The sequence below is a fragment of the Cryptomeria japonica genome, chromosome 5 (assembly GCF_030272615.1).
Source record: "Cryptomeria japonica chromosome 5, Sugi_1.0, whole genome shotgun sequence".
In the NCBI taxonomy this organism is placed as follows: Eukaryota; Viridiplantae; Streptophyta; class Pinopsida; order Cupressales; family Cupressaceae; genus Cryptomeria; species Cryptomeria japonica.
Genome location: NC_081409.1, coordinates 240637593 through 240658408, shown reverse-complemented (window position 1 = coordinate 240658408; position 20816 = coordinate 240637593). Strand labels below are relative to the sequence as shown.

Below are 20816 nucleotides of genomic sequence, written 5' to 3'. Positions count from 1 at the left end.
CTATTAACAATCTTGCCATAACATATAAACCCTAAGTGTGTGTATAACATTAAAAGTAAGAGACAAATTAGGCCTACAAAATCACCAACTTTACAAAACTTTAGAAACAAATTCTATTAACAATGATGTTGTAAACCCTTGAAAAACAATAAAATATGAACCCCTATTAACAATAATGCCATAAAATATTTTAAAAATGATGCTATAAATTCTATTAAAAAATCATGTCACTAGTTTTTTAAGGGTTTATGACATCATTGTTAGAAAAAGGGGTTTAAAAGTCATGTCGTAAATTCTATTAACAAATTCAATTATTGGTTTTTTGAGGGTTTACGACATCACTGCTAAAAAAAGGGTTTAACATTGATGTCATAAACCCTTAAAAAACCATACTTCATAACAGTTAACATATAAAGACATCCTAATTTATAGAAAATGGTATTATATCCTAGTTTACTACAAAAAGTCGTCACCAAGAAATCAAAACAATTAGCATATAAAGATAATAAACATGACCACTCAACTAACCTAAAAAATGATTATTTCTCTACTTAACATCTGCATTACTATTACATTCATTTTTATGGTTTTTAAGAGTTAACAACATCATTGGATTTTTAAGGGTTTATGACATCACTATTAAAAAAGGGTTTAATAGTGATGTTGTAAACCCACGAAAAACCATAACATAAAACCCCTTATATTAGCCCCTATTTTGAATGAAAATTTTCATAGTTAAACATAATAAAACAAATGGAAAAATATTGACATTTATTTATAACAACTATTAACAATGATGCTTGAAAATAACATTTCCATAAGCACAGTGAAACATTTTTTTTACACATTTCATTATACATATCCAGTGATGATTGAGCATAAGATTGCATTTCCCTTAACAAATTTATGTGTTTATGAAAATAGATTTTAGTGTTCATAAACACCCAATTGATAACAACTTGACAAAACAAGCACCCATGTAAAACTAAACCAACAACGTATGAGAACAAGCAACCATAACATTAGAGAACAAGCACCCACAAATTTAGGGAACATTATAGCTATAGATTAAGGGAAACAATTCATATTTGAAAACCAATAAAACAAAAATGAAAATGGATAATGGTAGGCCTTAGTGAAGAAGAATCCTCACCTGGGTCGAAGACTGCAACTCTAAGCGACCTATTTCCGCGTGCGGGGTGGCCTTTAAATCGTCCTCTCCATACAAAAGCAATTGGGACTAAATGTAGGTAAGAAGGATTTGACATGATAAATACAGAGAAAAACAAGTAGAAAATGACTACAAACCAAACCTTTACCAATGCATTGACATGCCGAAGAACTAGGGCGTGACCATTGTCGAACTTCCAAGGCATAGTCATCGCCAGAGTGGAAGGGAGACTAGTGTCTTAAGTGAGAATGTTCTAGATGAACGCCTTAACTCGTAGAGAGTCTGGGCAAACACATTCTGGTGCACAAACAAAAAAAGACTCAAGAAGACGTAAGAGAGAAAGGAATGAAAGTTGAATCAATGGTGAGGAGACAAGAGCATTGAATGACTTTGTGCTCGAGATTTATAAGGAATGTGGTGGAAGTAGGGAAATGCGATGTGGAGTTAATGCTACTATAAGGAAGAGTGTAGGGTGGCAACACTAAGTAAATGCACACAAGTTGGATTGAAGGGTAGCCATGTGATGGAATGCAACACAACCATCATGTCTATTTTGGACGATGCACCACACCAGGTTTGGGGGTGGTCCCATGCAGGTAACGATCACCATACCAAAATGGAAAAAAATTGACACCTTGCATGAATCATCATCATGCACGTGGTAGACACACTTAATTTTTTTTAAAAAGGTCTTTTTCTATATCAACATCCGTATAGGCTTCACGTGAGTTAAAAAAATGACTTGGAGGTCCACATGGATCTCTAAAGTTAGGGTGTGCACGTATAGGCTACCCTCCCCTAGCATCAGAGGATGGGGCTTTGAATTTATCAAAATTGCAATGTAACACATTGTTGTCATGTGTCCTAGGCTTGCCTAAGGCAGTCAAGGCTATCATGCAAGCACAAACAATTAGATCATGGCCCCATGACGGTGCAAGATTACTCCACTAGTCGGGTTAGCGTGAGAGTGCATGAAGGAAGTGATGGACCACAATCTTGGTCACAAAGCAATGCTTGGTTGACACATGTTTGTGTTGGTCCTATTTGGTTTTGCATGTTAGTCCCACTTGGATTTGGATATTGACTACTACATAGGACTATGATTAAATGTCATGGATGTTTGACTATTTTTGATTGGTTGATGGATTTTCAATGTAACATGTTCACCCTACCATATTATTTAAATATGGTCAATGCTCGATTATCATTCATTTTTCTTGTAAACATCTTGATCAATGACCAGCATTTAAACTTGGTAACAATCTGACAAGGTTTCATTTTTCAAACACAGTCCAAGTTGACTTGAGGGTTTTAATAAAAATTGCAATGCTGACTTCTACCCATTATAAAGATGGTTTTAACCATTCCAAGCTGACATCTCCACTGTGTGAGAGTGTGCATGTCTTTGTGTTGCACAAAATATTCCATCCTTTATCATACAATAGAGCAAATAAGAGTAGATTAATTGCAAAAAAAATAAAAAATTCAACAAAACAAGTCTGTTTTTTTAATAGAGAATAGCTAATGCAAATAGTCAAAATTGGAGTAGAACTTTCAGTCATTCATTTTAAAGATAGATATTTGTACTAAAGATGTTGGTCCCTCTTGTTGAAAGAGTTTAGTGTTTCTTGCTAAGTTGGTGTTCAGTTTGTGGGGATTGACAGTGTCTACAATAAGTTGGTGCCTACAAATTATATATTGGGGATTGGTGTCTCTCTAGTGGGATGATGCATACAAATAATTATAAGATAATTTTATATTGTGAGGCTATATTTGGACAATAGATCCAAGTGTTCATTTAACCATGGTTTTCTCTCAAAATGGTTTTCATATAAATGTTCAATGTTCTCTCTTGTGTAGACATTGTTTATGTTCTTGTTGATTATTGTTGTCGTTGATATTGCCAAGTCACAAGGGTTAAGTTTTGAATTAAGTTAAAGGATTGTATAATACTAATTCGCCCCCTTTTTTAGTATAATTGTGTGCTCATCGAGTCCCATATATTATTAGCCATATGTACACCCAAAAATAGATTGCCCAAAATCGTGGATTGTAAAAAGATCTAGTTCCATTCCATTCTATATTATTAAAGGGCATTTGAATGAATGAATAAGAGTCTTTAATGATGTTTACAAGGTCATATAGCTTATAGGACCCATGGATAGCCAACAACATAGATAAGCATAAAAGACCAAAGCATATTTGATCTTCCTTTCTTTTGGGATCTTGCATATTTTACTATGAATCTTGACTAGGTAGCCAACAATTTTCACCATCCTTTCTTCTTCAAACAAGTTACTTAAGGAACCCATATTTAAAATCTCAATGTAATTGGTCTAAATATTCATTTAAGTTGGAAACTCCATGACATAGTGTCATTCCATCTCCACTAGCTCCATACTATAATAAAATCATGTTTTATTTATCCACTATTCTTTAGGAACCATTCACCTTCTAGTTTCACACCTAAGTTGGTGTAACCTAGTTTTTAGTCAAGTCATTAACATTTTTTATTTCCATTTAGTTCACACTATTATATAGTTCTTTTATGGGTGGTCATATGAAGGATTGAAATGCCTAATATACTATTCTCTTTTCCTCCCAAGTTGCCTTGTCCACATGCTTCCTTTGACTTTTTATTGCAAATACTTTTTGATTGTCCCATTGTTATTTGAACATTCTTTTATAGTGATACCCTACTTATTTATCATTTTATCATTTTGTTTCATCCACATGCTCTTCCTTCTACAAATTTATCTCTGCCACCATTTTGGACCAATGAGATAGCTCCACGCTCTCTAGCCTCTTCAAATAACTTAGCAATCAGATCATAGATGTCTCCATAGAAAAGGCACCAACTTCGGCTAACACAATTTCATAGAAAATAGATGATTTTCTTTTCCTATAAGGAACAAATGATTTTCTTTTAAGACTACTTATGATTAGATGCTTCTGAAGAAGAAGAAGAAATACATTATTTTAACGTCCACGAGGCTAAGTATAGCCTATGGGACAGACCCCTTCAGTAATCAAATTTTGCATTACACCTCTTTTCTTGTGCAACGAAATGATGAGAGCCCCTAGTCTCTCCACACACCCCTCATTGAATAAATTATCCCAAGAGCAGTCCGCAAGAGTGGTTTCATAACTGTCCTTGTTGTCCTTGAAAGCGTCACATTCTAGGATGGAGTGTTTTTCTATTTCAACCTTACCTGAAGTGTAGAAAATGCACACTCTTTCCTCCTAATTTTCTTTTGGTCTTTTCCAACGCCCAGTTTCACATCGAAGCTGATGGGAGTTAGTTCTTAATTGAGCAATGAGGCTTTTGGCTTTCCACAATAAATTGGTCGCTATGTACACTTTTTGCTGATGGTCACACAAGGGGTTGAACTCTTCAATATAATACTTTTTCTTTCTCCCTAGCTCCTTACCCCAAGTGCGCTTGTGGAACTTATCTATAACACACGCCTTTATCTCTTGCTATTCATGGGGCACATGTTCAAGTATATATCCCATTTTCTAAGCCATTTGCTATTATGTCGCATAATGTGTCATTGAAGACGACCTTAGGCCATCTACCCTCATCCATTTGCTCAATTATTTTCAAATAACAAATAAGCCTCACTAAAGCAATTGCCTCCATCAACGCAACCCCCACTTCACTCAACATGATATCATACGAGACTAAGCTTTTGAGTTTGAACTTGTTTGTAATCAACCGCTTTTAGATCTGCTCAATTTGTTTCCACTGTAAATCAAAGGTGCTGCTGGCCCATACTTCGCAGCCATAGAGTGCAACTGAAAGCACTAAAAAAAAAGAGAGTTTGGGTAGTCTTCCAATCCCATAACTCTGCCTCTTTGCACCTAATTTGAAAAGCATATAATGCTTTCCAACCTCCCATCGTTCTCTTCTTTCTACAACCTTCCCAACTTAGGTTTTTGTTGAAATCAATTTCGAGGTACTTGTAGTCTGCCACTTCTTCCAAAACACTGCCTTCAAAGAAGAACTTATGCTTGTTATTCTTTCTTTTGTTGGAGAAAACCATCACTTTTGTCTTGATAACGTTGACCTGCATACCAACTGTTATACAAAACTACTCAAGAGAGTGTAAGTGCTCTTGTAAGCCAAGAGCAGACCTAGCAATCAAAATAACATCATCTGCATACAAAAGGAGCCTTATCACAAACTCACCCAAATGAACACCATCCCCATCTCGAAGGTTTAACCATTCTTCAAATTTGTCAATGTATATACCAAAGAGTGTAGGGAACAAAGAGCGCCCTTGCTTGACCCCTATATCATTCCTAAAACTTTCAGAGATGCCAGATGTAGTATGGATGGATTTTGACTTTAACCTCCTCATACAACCTATGAACAACTGCTCTAAGATGCATAAGAACCCCTATTTCCTCCATTCTGTAATCTCTATATTTGTTACCATCCCAAACTTCACACCATCGTAACACCACGGACACTTCTAATACCCTAATATTTTTTCAAATTTTCTAATCCAATCCAATAATTCAACCATTGAGCATGCATTTTATATTATTACAAGGCTTTACTTTCTTTAGTATCCTTTTGAATCTTCTCTTCCCTAAATAAGCCCCCCAAAAAGCACAACTGTCGTGAAAAAAAAAGGAAAAGGAGCATAGTTGTCATCATCACAGAGAAGTAGCACCAAGAATTGTGAAGCAGACAACCATTTAATTCGGTTTCTCCCGCCTTTCTTCTTCCTCTCGAGAGCACAACTGAAATCCCGTTTTCCACTGGCTCTCGATTCCTCCTTTCCAAACACCAATTGGAGCCTCGTTTGAACCCTAATTGCACAAAAATGAGCCACGGAAGAGCTTCACTTCGTCCAAATTCCAAAAGAAAGAGAGCAAGTGATGGGAATAGAACCCTGGGCATGGTGTGGGGTGCCAATTCGGTCTCCTCCTCCAAAAGCAAAGGCAGCGCTGCATTCAAGGACTTCGGCAGGTGCGTTTCTCCAATTTTTTTGGGGTGACTGATTTCCAAAAGAAATATTAATGTGTTGATTTAAACAATAAGATAATTGATGCTTCAACCGTTCATAATTGTTGAGAGGAGGCTCCCAAAGAAATGTATGAGATTTTAAAAACCACCGCACTAGTATCCGTTGCTGGAATTATTCAATTTTAATTTTTAGTTACATGCTAAGAATAGCTAATTCGAGCTTCAATACATAATTTGTACACGAGGTTTCTAGGAAAAGACACGTGGGAGATTTTGAAACCGTCAGATGTTTTGGACCAATCTCATCAGCATTTTTAATTTTAGTTTTATTTATATGCTAAGACTAAGTGATTCGAGGCTTCAATGATCTTCTTTACGTAATTGGACACCATGTCTATATTGCTTGTGTGCGGCATTGAGTTTATTGTTTGGCAACATCATGTGGGAAATGTTCACACTTTGATATAGAGTGGTTATGGCATTGTATATCTTCTTCACTATCTTATCTCTGTGATGTGAGGTATCAAACGGTCTTTCACCGAATCTAGGATGATTCGCTTCCCCTTTGCCGACTTTTTGTTATGTTCGGCTAACTAAACAGGATCAATAGGAGGTGCAACCTTTGACTCTGCACAACTCCAAAGATCAACCTCCTCTAGTAGCATCTGCAATCTGCACTTCCAATGTGCAAAGTTGGAAGCGTCCTTTAGACAGTCACTCTCTGAGATTGAGACTAGTACTACTTGCAGCTTCTGGAACAGACTAAAGCCAAACAGATAAGCTGGGAATAACTCAAATCAGCAGCCTGTCATAGGTTTGGATCAACAGTTCAATCATTGGAGTACTTAGGGCATCACACCTGACCTCTCACAAGTCTGAATCACTGCAATCACTGAAGCAAGGGCATTGAAGTCCTTTCGACTATTCCTTCTCATAGGTAGTAGCACAATCTACACACAGGCCTACAAGATTTTAATCAATGTGGCTTTGGTACCAAGTTAAATCTTCAATCACGGTGAGTATTTCCTGCACTCAGAAAATTAACTCCTAACTGGAAATTAAATCTTTAATCGAAACAACAGAACTGAATATGAGAACCTGCAACGCACGCTGTTGAAAATATGAACAACAAACTCTCAAAAATGTATCATCTATACTGAAATGAATCACACCACACTCAAAACTGCTCAAATGGTTATGGGCCTTAGGTCTCTTTATAGAATAAGAGAAGCTTCTAGGCTTTACAAACATCCATCTCGGTGGAGTGCCAAGTTTAGGAAATGAAGCCGTCCGAAATTCAAATAACTTAATCAAGATTGAATAAAAGGGAATACAGAAAGCACCTTGTTCTAGAACAACAAATCTTCAGAATCCTTCTAAATATGAGAACTTTTTCATGCTAAATAGAGGATCTACACTCAGCTGAAGGTAAAAAAATCTGTGCCCTGCCGAAGGAGATCAAAAGCTAGGCAACACATCCAAAAGACCAACAATCATAAGGAATGAGGTTGGGTTTGAGTCATGGGCGAATTTAGTTGAATGATTACTCCTTATTCATTGGCATTGATGGAATGTCCACTTTGCGGATAATCGTGGTTTCTTGACCTGCAATAATAGTAATCACTAAAATCTGATATTGGTAATCTTAAGTAACAAGAAATTATGATAATATTCGGATCATATTATTATTTATGTTCAATTCATCATAGCATAAATGATATTCAGTTCAATACATTGTAGTACAATCCTCAAAGCCAATCACATAATGAATTTCTTAGAAATACTTGTAAATAGCAATATTATGGTGGGTCATCCTCAATATTGCTGAAAGCATGTAAGGGGGGCCATCCTTACAACTCCCAGTCCACCTTGGAGGGGGGTCATCCTCCTTGATCAAGCTCAAGCACATGGAAGGTGGGCCATCCTTCAAACTCTTGGCCAACTTGATAAGAGTATGAGAGGGGGGCCATCCTCTCATCTCTCGTGGACTTGGAACACTTCCATAAATTCTCAATCGATTGCTTAAGGAATTTGCTAGATTCTAATAGAATACCTCTTTGATGAAATAATAAATTTATTCTTAAATATTCACAAATGGCTGCAATAGTTAAATTTTCTAACTATTATTGATTGTTGTTCTTAATTTCTGATTTGTTGCTTTAAATTGAGGATCTGCCACTCTATATTTTTCCAATGTTACTTGAATTCTAATCCTTGATGTCTTCCACCAATGAATTGTCCTCCCTTTTATATCTTTCAATGAGGAAGAGTCACACCTTTCCATGTTGCAAGGGATGCATCCCTTCCATTTCAAGTGCTACCTTGTTTATTTGCTCTAAGAAATTGCAGGTTTTTATATTCCCTTGGTCGTCCTTCTTCATTTAGTCACTAATAATGTTATTAATCCGTGGTTGGCCCTTTACTAGTATTTTTTATTTGAACTCCTGGGTCTTTTATTTAGTAATGCTGCGATTATTTTGTATATGGAGGGGGATGACAGTCCGTCCTTCCCAAGATTACTTGTCCACAAGCAATTTTAAATTGGAATGATTAAAAATTTCTGCTCCTTCCCAAGTGAAAGCATCTTCCATAGGTAAATTCTTTAATTTGCCTAAATACTCTGGAATATCCTTATTCCTTAATTTCTTTTCTCTCATATCAATAATGACCTCAGGTTCCAAAATTATTTTTTCTTCACTAGTGGGGGTAACTCTAGACATGGTGTAATGTTTTGACCTAGCATCTTCATGAGGTGAGATACATGGAAGGCATTATGAATTTGATTGATCCCTGGTTACTCCAATTCATAAGCAACCTCACTGATTCTTCTTATAATTTTGGATGGTCCATATAACTATGACTTGAGTTTCTCTACTCCACTTCCCTTGATAGAGGATTGTTTATAAGGTTGCAACATTAGAAAGACTAAGTCTCTAACTTCAAAGGTTCTTTTGGATATTCAACGATGGACATACAATTTTTGTTGGTTATGAGCATGATGCAAGTTGTCTTTGAGGGTGTTTAAAATATCTACACTTTGTTGCACCAAGTATCTTTCTCCAGGGACTTTGCTTTTTGTAAGAATCAAATCTCCAAATGATACCACCTCATGTCCATATGGTGCTTTAAAGGGGCTCATCTCAATTGACATGTGGTGAGTAGTATTGTAGTAATATTCTCCTAGGTGTAGCCACTTGATCCATATTGTTTGCTGCCTTGTGACAAAATTTCGTAAATATCCTTCAAGCCACTTGTTTACAATTTCGGTTTGCCCATCTGTTTGGGGGTGGTAACTAGTGCTTGGGGTGAGATTTGTTCCGGCCAATTTGAAGAGTTCTTGCCAAAATAAACTTAGTAATCTACTATCTTTGTCACTAACAATGTTCTTAGGTAGCCCATGTAATTTGAAGATTTCCCTAAAGAAGAGATTGAGTACTTGAGGTTTGTTTTGTAGATTGAAAATTTTCCTAGGGTTTCCGCAATTTTCGACTAGGGTTTTGACCCTTCAGTTCAAGTCAAAATTTTTATTTTGGTTGTAGATTCTTGGTGGGTTTTTCGAGACCTCAATTTGGTCGTCGTCATATTTTTCTGGGTGCATCGTTTTTCATGCCTTGATTTTTGAGCCATCGGATTTGCATTTTGATTTCAAATTCTTGGTGGGTTTTTCGAGAGATTTTCTGGGTTGGTCTCAGATTTTTTTTGTGTGCCTCAATTTTTGTGTAGCGAATTTGCCTTGGAATTTAAAAACAGTCAGTGATTTCTGCTAATTCTGTGGACATCAGGAATTTTGGTGTCTTCTGGACGCTGTTTATGTTGTACATCAGAGTGGCGCAGCGGAAGCGTGGTGGGCACCATTTATGCTATTTTAAGTTTGCAGAAAATTTTAATTTTTGGGTTTTGTTTGCATAAAATTTTAATTTTTGGGTTTCTTCCAAACCTCGAAATTCGCGCCTTGGAATTTGTGCCAGAATTCTCCTATAGGGTTTCAGTTTTCTTAGCAGCTACTTCTATTCTGATTTTTAATTAGAATCTTCTGTCTCATTCTTTGTGCCTTCACTAGGTTGACCATGTTCAACTTCAGTTTTTGTGATGGCATCTTTGACCAAAATCATGTTGGAACACAGTCAGAAGTTCAACGACCTCAACCACAACACCTAGAAACATCGCATGTTATCAATCTTTGAGTATTGTTGCCTTGATCAGCTTGTTTTGGGCAAGGAATCTCGTCCTACAACAAAAGGTGATGATCGAGACAAACATGATGTGAAGAATCGAGAGGCTGTCATGCTTATCAAACTCTCCGTCACAGATGATCAACTCCCACAGGTGCCTTCAGGTAAAACAACAAAAGAGATCTGGGATCTCTTGAAGGATCGTCATGAAACGTTCGACAAGAGCCGAGCTTTCTTTCTGAAGAATATGTTGTTTTCTATCACGATGGATGAGAAGTCATCTATCCAGGCACATCTCACGAAGATCAAGGAGATCTGTGACCAGTTGGAAGCTATAGGCCGAACCATGGTGGAAGAGGATATGGTAGTGATCACGCTGAAAAGCCTTCCTAGATCCTACGAGCATTTCATTGATACTCTCAATATCTCATCTACTAGTGTTGATCTGAAGTTTCCTGATCTCTGCAACAAGCTTCTACAACAGGATCGATGGAAGCAGCAGTTTGGAAGCAACGCTAGTTCGTCCACTGGACAAGCCTTCACAGCTGAAGTTTTGGATAAGAACAAGGGTAAAGGTCAGTCCTTCCAGCAGAAGGGGCAAGGTCAATATATGCAGTCTTTGAAGAAGAAAAGTGTACAGTGTAACTACTGTCACCAGTTTGGCCATATGAAGAAAGATTGCAGGAAATTGTTGGCATCCGTGCAATCTAGGCTGGGAGGGTCTCAGGAACAAGAGAAGGCTCATGTTGCAGAGCATTCTGGAGAGGAGGAGTCAGCCTTCTATGCTTTGTGATAAGCAAATTTCCTGCTTGGTTGGTTTTCACATTTTTTTCTTCAAAAATTGTTCGCAGGGTTTCAAATTTTTTTTTCTTAAAAATTATTATCTATCATCCGCAAAGCTTGCGTGGGATTTCTAGGTTTTCACGATTTTTTCTTCAAAAATTGTTTGCTGGTTTTTACGATTTTTTCCTCAAAAATTATTTGTAATACGCGAAGTTCGCGTGGGATTTGTGATTCGCGAAGTTCTTTGGTTTTGATCGATTTTTCTCCAAAAAAATTGAGCTTTGTTGCAGTTAGTTTGGGTTGCACCTGCCAGGGCGTACATCTGCAACCGTGGTATCTTGTAGTCAGTTTTGGAGTTGGTACTCTTCTGCAGAAGGGTTTGCTGATTTTTTCCTCAAAATCATTGTTTCAGGCTTCAGTAATTCGTGTGTGCCAGATCTCTAATTCGCGTGTGAAGGCTACATTAGCTTGGATGGCTTTTGGTACTCTTCTGTAAAAGGGTTTGCTGATTTGTGATCATAACACCTGCAATGTCTTTTGTAGGGTATTGAGTACGATGACCATTAGGGAGGGTGTTAAAATAATATTAATATCTTCTATAATGGTCATCTTCTATTTTTAGCAATCATCTTAGTTGTCGACTTATTTAGCTATTTAGCTTTTTAGTCGACTTATTTAGCTTGTTAAGTTAGCTTTTTATTATTTAGCCTTTTAAGCTATATTTAGCTTTTCAAGCTTTTTAGCTTATTTGATTTCACTTTAACTACTAGTTCTATTTATAGAACATCGTCTTGTAACCTCTATATAAATGTGTGTACATTCAATGTAAATATCTGATTATTGAATCATTCATTCAATTTATTTTTCAGATTCAAATTACCATATCATCATATGATATTAGTTTTGTAGTACAAAGACAAAAATAGGCTTGGAAAAGAGCTAGGAGGAGACACATTAGGGCAAGGCTACAAAAAATGAGGGAAATTGTAAGGGGTTACAATTTATGACACTACATCTCCCACTTTTGATTTGGTACAGGCAAAGGTTGTAACAATTATGTGGGAAATGTTTGTTCCACCTTGTTTCTTTGACATACATACATTCCCTAATATGCTTCAAAATATCCCCCTTGAGGCCTTTCCAAGAAAATCTCTCCCTTGCTTGTATGCTTTATAGTAACCTTGATCTCTAACTAATGGAGTATCATGGTATGCCCTCTACAATTTAAGTGGCAAGAGACTGTAGATTACATTCTTTCCAATTTTGAATCATCTTTCAATTTGCAAAAGCCCTAGGGCAGGTATCAATAAAACCTTCTATATTGTTGCAGAATTGCTTATTGTTCCAAGGGTTTGGAGTATCATTTTAGGGAGGCTTGTAGTCATCAATGGTCAAAAATATCAGCAGTTGTACTGCAGATTGTGTGAGTAGCTTCTATCATTATTGCTGATTTATCAAGATTCAAGACTAAACCAGGAATTTATTAAAACTTTTACATGTGGATCAGAAATTCCTTTACAAATTTAATTCTACATGATTTTGGATCCAATTTTGTTTTGGAGTTCTTGGGTGTAAAACTATGGCAAGTTGGGTGCAAACCCTTTTCTGGATGTTGAATGTATAATCGTTGGTTTTATCTAAGGCTTTGGTTCCACCCTTACAATTTTGATCTATGTAACTAGTGGTAAATTTGTTTTCCTCTAAACCATTCTTGTCTTGACTCTTGACACTTGGCAGTTAAGGAATGAATCTGACTTATATTAGAATCCTTAAGGTTTTTTGGTGGATTGTGTGATGGTCCTTTGCATTGCTGCAACTTTGGAATTGTTTGGACACAAATTTTTTGTTGCGCTATGCTCGAGTCCCTTCCCATTATGTGCCCATTTATGGTCCCTCACAGGTAACTGATTTGAGACAAGTCATTAGGGTTGCCATTGTTTTTGCCCTTGGTTGTGTGTACCCCTCCCTTGTCCTAGTCATTTTCCCAATATCAAATAATTCCAAAATTTGGGGATGTGTTTTCTTCCCTCTACTTTCTAAAACACCAAATGGGTATGTGTGTTCAAGATCTGGGGAAGTTTGGAGCAAAAACATGCAAGTTGTTGCTGGTCAAAGGTTTTCTTGGTTTTGTGAACCTTTGTTAACGCCAACGGTAGTTCCGGGAACTGATGGAACTGCTGACGAGTTCCCAAGTCCTTCCCTGTTGTTGACTGTTGACTCTTCTTGGTGCCTTAGAAAAAAATAGTAGTGTTGGTCAGAGGTTTGCCTTGTTCTTGGAACCCTAGGAACCTCTGAACTTGTTTGTGGCTTCCATTCTTGCACCAATTTGTAGATGTTAGCGTAAGATGCCGATCAATCTGGGGTGCCAATTTTTGGAGGGAGATTTCCTTAGCCATGGTGTTTTGAGTTTGCTATAGTGCGGCAACCTAGGGTTTGCTTCTGCTGTGAGTTTTTCTAGGCGATTAGTTTTCATTTTTCATTATTGGACAATATTGGAAGAGCAGAAGAATATTCAGAAGGGCATAACTTGCAAAAAATCAATGGTAGAGTAGTTTTAAGGAGGCAAGGTATGTTTTCTTACTGTAAAAGGAATGTTGTAATGTCATTTTCAGTTTTATGTCTCCATTGATGTGTATTTAAACTCAAAAAATGTATCATTTTAAGATGTTTTCTTCAGCACAATTGCTGTTGTGAATGTAATCACCATTAGAGGAATGTGACAAATTCTAAATCTATTATAAATGTGTTGAAACAGCTCTTTTTGTGTTTGCATATGAGTTTGGATAATTCATTGATGGATTACTAAGTAGATAAAGCTCAAATGATATTTCTTTGTATAATTCATTGATGGATTACTGAGCAGATCACCTGCAATTGTCACCTTTTCTTGCTATTTCCCCTTATTAACTGTGACTCTGTTGCCCTAGAATAGATAGCGTTCTCTTTGTATGTGTTCCAATCGCTTTACATTTAAACAAAATCATAAAACTTACTTTATTTCAGTGTCAGTTTTTTTGTTTATGATTTCACTGTTTGCAGGGAGTAAAGGAAACCATTTTTTGTGAATCATGGAATTCACCCTACCTTGCACATGCATCCAAGGTGTTGTATTGGCTGTATAAGGGTTAGAGATAGCTAGTTTGCTTGGTCCAGTGATAGTTTGAGGGGCTGAGTAGGTGAGTTGGGTTTAGCTATCATTCGTTTTATTATTGCTTATCTTAAGTGATTTCAATACCTGTTTAGGTATATCCTTGGGAATACTGTTTAGGTATATCCTTGGGAATACCCTATCTAATTTGTGGCCTCTATGAAATCTATTGCAATATTCTATTTGAATAGCATATCACATTACTTATAGGGTTACAACTAGAGATATGATGCGTATACATAGGCATATAAAACGAACATTCACACTTGGGTAAATGAGTTACAATCGAACTATTTGACCCTAAAGATTCATGGATACCAAGTCACTAATATTGAGCGACACATGCCCTTGCAATTACTTTGACAAGGCCTGACAAAGCCACTAGGAAAGTTGTTCCATCCAACTAGCCTCACAGTGGGCATTTTCAGTCTGAAGGGAATATCGGGGTGATGCATGTGCATCCTTTTCTACTAATGTTTGTTAGGCATATTGCATTGTTCGCTTGGTCACCTCTCTACACTAACATACATTTAACTAACTAGACTACTTGTACAACCTAGATTATAACTAAAGATTTTATCACAAGCAATTTGGAGGGGCATGAGTGAATTAGGGATAAAGAAGGACTATGATCCATCAACTCATCCCCAACTTGAGTGGTGTCTCCCAGCCACAACTTAGGCTACCACTTGGTTTATGCTTGGTGCTGGAGCATTGGTCTCCAATTGGTGGCAGCCACAAAGTCAACCCACTTGACACCATAGTTGTGTAGTACTTATATATTTTCCCCTGTGTGTCATATAACCTTGAGGTACTTTTGTCAGAAGAATCAGAACTTTTGTTGTGATAATGTTGACTACCTTTCCCTGCAGCTATGTCTGACCTTTATTTAACTTTTAGGTTTCTCTTCTGTTTTCCTTGGGTTGGTTGAATGTGGCAGCATATTATGTGGGCGACATCCTCTTGGGATTCATTGTAGGTGGTGTCCAAAAGTACCTTGGTTTATCCAAATTTTTTTGGGTTGATATTCTTTTGGATTAGACACTTTTCTTGGTGGTTTTTCCTCATTGACTCTTTGCCACTTTTCTCAGTAAATGCTTGGGCTCCAATTCAACCTGGTACCCAATGTTGACCTCTGTGGAACTTCCTTGCCACCTATGACTTTCTCCATTGGCAGTTATCTTTAATTGATGCCATCTTCCATATCCAGGGTCTTTCTTTATTTAGGTTTGTTACTCTTGGGAATTTTTTATTTGTTGGTTGCTCTTCCTATGGTTGATCTTTGAGTGAATTGTCCACTAATTAATCTTGACATCTTGTTGCTATTTGACCATGTCTCCTACTAACGTGGAATCTATTGGTGCTGGGTTGTTATGTGACCTTTGTAGGAACCAATGAAGTTATCCCATGGAACAAGATCCCATCAGATTTTGTTTGGATTTTCCAATTGTTTATTTGCATCCACTAACCAATTCATCAAGGCAACTTGTTGGATAATTTAAGACATTGAATATTAATAAAAATAGTCTTGGATAATGGAATTGTTATCACAATAATTAGACTATCAAAGGATATTCAAAAACAATATTTGAAGTTAAAAAATTGGAATATAAATATTTGTCCATGTTAAGTTTCAAATCTTCAAATATTTGAACATTTTACCTATGATATTGAGTCAAAATTGGAATCAAGTATGTGGATACAATGTCTTGGTATGACCATTTTTTTAGGGAGGGTTTCGTATGTTTTGAGTACATTCATACAAAATATATATTTGTAGCCAAAAAACTATATTATATTGATATCACATTAGATTAATTTATTTTTCAAAGATATTTGAAAAAGCTATATTACCACTATACTATCTACAGCATATTAATATGGTGTATTTTTTAAACTATATTCTAGAAACTATATTAATAACATACTATTTGTACCAATTATGCTATCAAAGATTCAAAAGTAACATTGATAATATTTATAGCTATATTATACTATAAGAACTGTAGTATCTTTATCTATTCTATACTATATGAGAAATAGTTTATTGCAATAAATTGTAATTTTTAAAATATATTTGCTTCCATGCTTGATCCTATTTCTCCTCTTCCTCATTATTGTTGCATGCATTGACATTATTTTCTCTTCTTGCTTTCTCCACGTCTAAGAAATCCTGTACCATTTTTTCCCAAGAGACTTACCTAGAGAAAATGCCCTTGCTTTACCTTTAAGATGCAATGAAACATGCCAAGGTTGATTTCCATAGAGTTATATATATTATATCAAATTATCAATCATTCAATGGCCCTAATATTACCCATGCCATCAAGCTTGCCTAACCCTATGGAACTATGGTTTGATTAACATGCTTTCTGTTGATCAACCTCTCCACAATAAGTACAAAAATAAAAGCATGATATCAACATTTTGCTAGGGTTCTGTTTTGAAAAACTGTCAGATATAGTTTTTGAAGGCCCTCTTTAGGTAGCCACCACTCATTTAATGTTGCTCAAAATCTCTATTATGGCCACTTTTCTGAAAGATCTTGGAAATATATTTCCAACAAGACCAAGGTTGCTTCAATTAGGCTACTTTGTGAGGAGAATGAAGCCTCAGAAGTTGACTGCTTTTTTGTGCTAATTTTGTGCCACAAAATTAATCAGAGATCAGGTTCTCAGGGTCAACTTTACTGCTCCGTGATAATCACATTTCAGAAAGCTCTCAAAAATCTCTTTCTAATGACTCCAGGATCTCCTTATGGAATCTCTATGTGAGGAGAATAATCTTTTATAAAATAATGGGGAAATAAGAAGTACCACTTTGCCTAATTCGATGCTGTAATACCCACTTGTTAGGATCTACACATGATATTTGAAATGTGTGAGATAATAGCAATAATATGTAGAATAAAATAAATCGTACATAACGCAGAAGATGTTTGTGTCTCAAGATGCCCTATATCCAATATACTCAGAAAAGAATAAACTCTTTAGGTAGGCAAACACCATACAATATTCTTGATGTAAGAAGCCATCTCATGCTATATCCTCAACATGAGATCTCAAACACATACAATACTCTTCAAATATCACTTAAGATGATATTCACCTTTTGTATCTAGGTCGCCTCATAATAATTTAATGGAGGGGTAAACTACTGATACCAAACATAGACCAACTCATTAACAAAACTAATAACTTACACAAGTTATCCACATTATCCAATATAATTAACTGAATGGATGTGTGACACCTATTGGCATCTCCATCAGTCCATACTATCATGTACTTAGGTAAACGCCATGATTTCTGTTGTAACTGGGAAAATGAACTGTTTTAAATTTTAAATTTATTTTTTCTTATGATTTTTTGTGAAAATAACTTGCAGTTTTAGCAGCAAGTGAAATTATATTTTTCTGATAGAATAAATATGTCTTAAGCAATGGAAACTTTGTTATCTTTTAGTTTATTTGTCTTAACTGAATTCAACTGTTAATGGGAAAATATTAGCTACAATGTAATTTTCATGTTTGTCATACCAATAGAACTTACTGTTCTGTCATTGATAAAAAATGCATTGCTATAGTTAGTAGACTGGCATGCTTTAAGAGGTTTCAGTTTTTACATTTTGAGGCCTCAGCTGATCTTTTAGCTTAAGCTGAAATAATATACTTTTTATTATGAAACAAAATTATCGTGTTACAGTTGGACAGATGTGTATATTATTATGAAATAATATACTTCACTTGATTTTAGCTGTAAAATTATATTAATATTTTCATTGTTATTGTCATTTCAGTTATATGTCTGAGAAGGAACGCAAGCTTAGGCTTCAATTTCAATCAGAAGCAGAAAACAGTTTACCCAAGTAGGGCCAGTTTATTTTACTTGATTTACTTTGATTTATAGTTTTTGATGTTCTGTCCCAAATTATAGCTAGTTCTTTTTAATTTACTGTGGCAATCTCTTTTTTGTATGCAGTGATGCAATCACTGATTTGCCTTCCACATCTGAAAATGTATCTGGTACCGGAAATTCCAATGGCTTATTTGGTGGTATTTCAATTTTCGTGGATGGATTTACCATACCTTCAAATCAGGTTTTCTTTTGTCTTTTTCAAGAAATGTTTAATATCATGTTATTTCTTGTTGAATTGAAAGGATAGTTTGCAATTTTGCATAGTTGCTACTATTAATATTATCTTTTCGTAAGTTATTAATGCTCAATAATGTAATATATTGTAATTTTAGTTTCTTATTAGAAACTTTCTATTTTGTATTTCTTTGTAATTCTTTATAATGATCTTCATGATCATTCGTAAATACAACAACAATTTTTTATCAATTATGTCCCCATAATAGCTACAAATATAATTCTGCTCTGTAATAGGCTCTAAACAAGTTGAGTGAAGACAATGTGTGATTGAGAAGCTTTTAGATGTTTACGTAATGTAGAGTCCTGGAAAATTTCAATTCTTGCATACATTATATTTCTGAATCTCATGTCTGCTATTGAAGAATGTCCTTCATTTGGTTTAGCCTTCAAGCAAACAATTAACTATCTATAGCTAGGCCATTTCTGAGGAAAATACTGGCCTAATCTAATACCCTTTTTTAGTATTTTTGTGGCAAAAATTTGCAACTGCTTTTTTTTCAGGGAAAATCATCTACAATTTTTCTTCATTTTATTTGGATCTGCAATGTTGCTCAGTGGCTTGTCCTACACTTAAGACCAATTTGGTGTAACAAATTTCATGAACAGCTGGGCACTTTTTAGTTGAAACTCTATGTTCATTCCATAACTTTGCTTAACTGGAAAATGCAAATGTCTTCTGTCATGTCATAGTTGTTTAGATCTTAGAGATAACTTTTACCAGTAATTTATGATTCTTTTAAACAATTCATATTAACACACAACAAACGACAAACATTGTTTGTTTATATATTGATAAAATCAATTTTTATTTTGTTTCACACAAAATAATTCACGATTCATTCATAACATCATGCACACTGAAGACTTATATGTTTGCTCTCAACATACTATATTCTTTGGAATTATTGCAATTTTCCTTGAAAATCAATATAAGCAAAATTGAGTGAGAAATATCAAATCTTCAGAAAGATAAATGCAAAAGTTAAAACCATAATTAGAAGAAAGGAAAGAAAGATGCTATCACTAGAACTGCCAAAGAGGACATCCTCCATAAAACTGTGAAAACTTAGATAAATACTTATGATTAATAAACCACAAATTTTATTCAAAATGCAGTTACAAAATGTATCAAATGAGCTAACAAAATGTTGGCAAATTGTTTTTAATTATATTTGAACACAGATTGAGTACAACATTGTATTACCACATGAACATGATAGCTAGTTGATAACTATTATGAATTTATGATGATTGTCTTTGAAAATTGTCTTCGTAAATTGCATATCGAGACAAGTTACAGATGACAAGAGTTCACAATTTTCTCTTGCCCATTCTAGTGGAATTTTTGGGAGATGGTTTAGTCTTTGCTCTTGATTGTGTGTAATGTCCCCTTCCTAATTTGCCCTAGTACTTGTCCTAAATCACAATTATAACAAATTAGGGTCAGGGTTACATCTTACCAAGTAAATATTATCTTTCATAATGTGACCTTGGATTCAAATATGCAAATATATATATATATATATATATATATTCAATCATTGGGGTTAGGCATACTACATCGCATTCATAGACTATGCAGGCACATAAGGGTTTGGAGGAAGAGACATGATGGGTCCGCCCGAAGCCATTTCTACACCAAGCCCAAGAGTGGATGTCTACCACAGCCCACTTGTTTGCTTGGCTGCTTGTACTTGCTTTCCCCATCAATGTCTCATCTCCTAAAGAGACTTGCTATCTTGTGGAGTTGGGTGGGGGTTGTAAGTGGGTTACTCAGCTCTCTACGTAAGTGCCCTCTAATCCTAGGAGCCACTGTGGTCAACTCTAGAATAGCCTACTTACTTAGCCTTCTATACCCTGTTTGCTTACACCTCAGACCCTTCCTAAAGTTAGGTTTCAATCAATCAAGCACATTTCATATTCTATCATAAGAACATATATTTAAACATTCTTTATTATGCGTAAACATGTATACATATATAAGTCAATGATTGGCAGAAATATTAAGTATACCACTGAATATATATCTGATAATAATAATCTGAAATGATTGGAGTTCTGCTGTGATAAATTGGACTGGTTTCCCTTGTGATTGCTGCTCCCTATATTATGGGAAATGCTTTTGCTGTGTGATCTGCTTAATTGATTTGACCTGCTTTAAAGGGTTTGGTCTGATGGACTGATTTGCTGATATCAACTTTGTTTCTGAAGATGTGTGTTTTGGATGATTGATGATGGCCTCCTCTATCATCCCGTCCTCTCTTCTTATATCTTACTCCCATCGCTGAAAGGATGTGCTATTTGGGGGTGAACCTTTCTCTTGAAATGTGGTGTCTCCTCTTAGAACTTAATCGCTTCTCTTAACTAGTTTATTGCCTTAACAAACCGTTTGGTGTCTAATCCATTATCT

The 20816-nt window shown here is 35.6% G+C and overlaps 1 protein-coding gene across 8 annotated transcripts in view; it reads left to right on the top strand.

Moving 5' to 3' along the window:
• Positions 1-5774: 5774 nt before the first annotated feature.
• Positions 5775-20816, top strand: part of LOC131028839 (DNA repair protein REV1) — a 189645-nt gene continuing 174603 nt past the window's right edge. For 2 of the 8 annotated variants that reach the window (XM_059221380.1, XM_059221381.1), the window contains exons 1-3: positions 5775-6152; positions 18051-18119; positions 18233-18350. In XM_059221380.1, the coding sequence (XP_059077363.1) occupies positions 6007-6152; positions 18051-18119; positions 18233-18350 (333 nt within the window). In that variant the 5' untranslated portion in view covers positions 5775-6006. Of the gene's footprint in view, positions 6153-14143; positions 14281-18050; positions 18120-18232; positions 18351-20816 lie in introns of all 8 variants that reach the window. The other 6 variants (XM_057959200.2, XM_057959198.2, XM_057959204.2 and 3 more) reach the window with 4 other exon arrangements.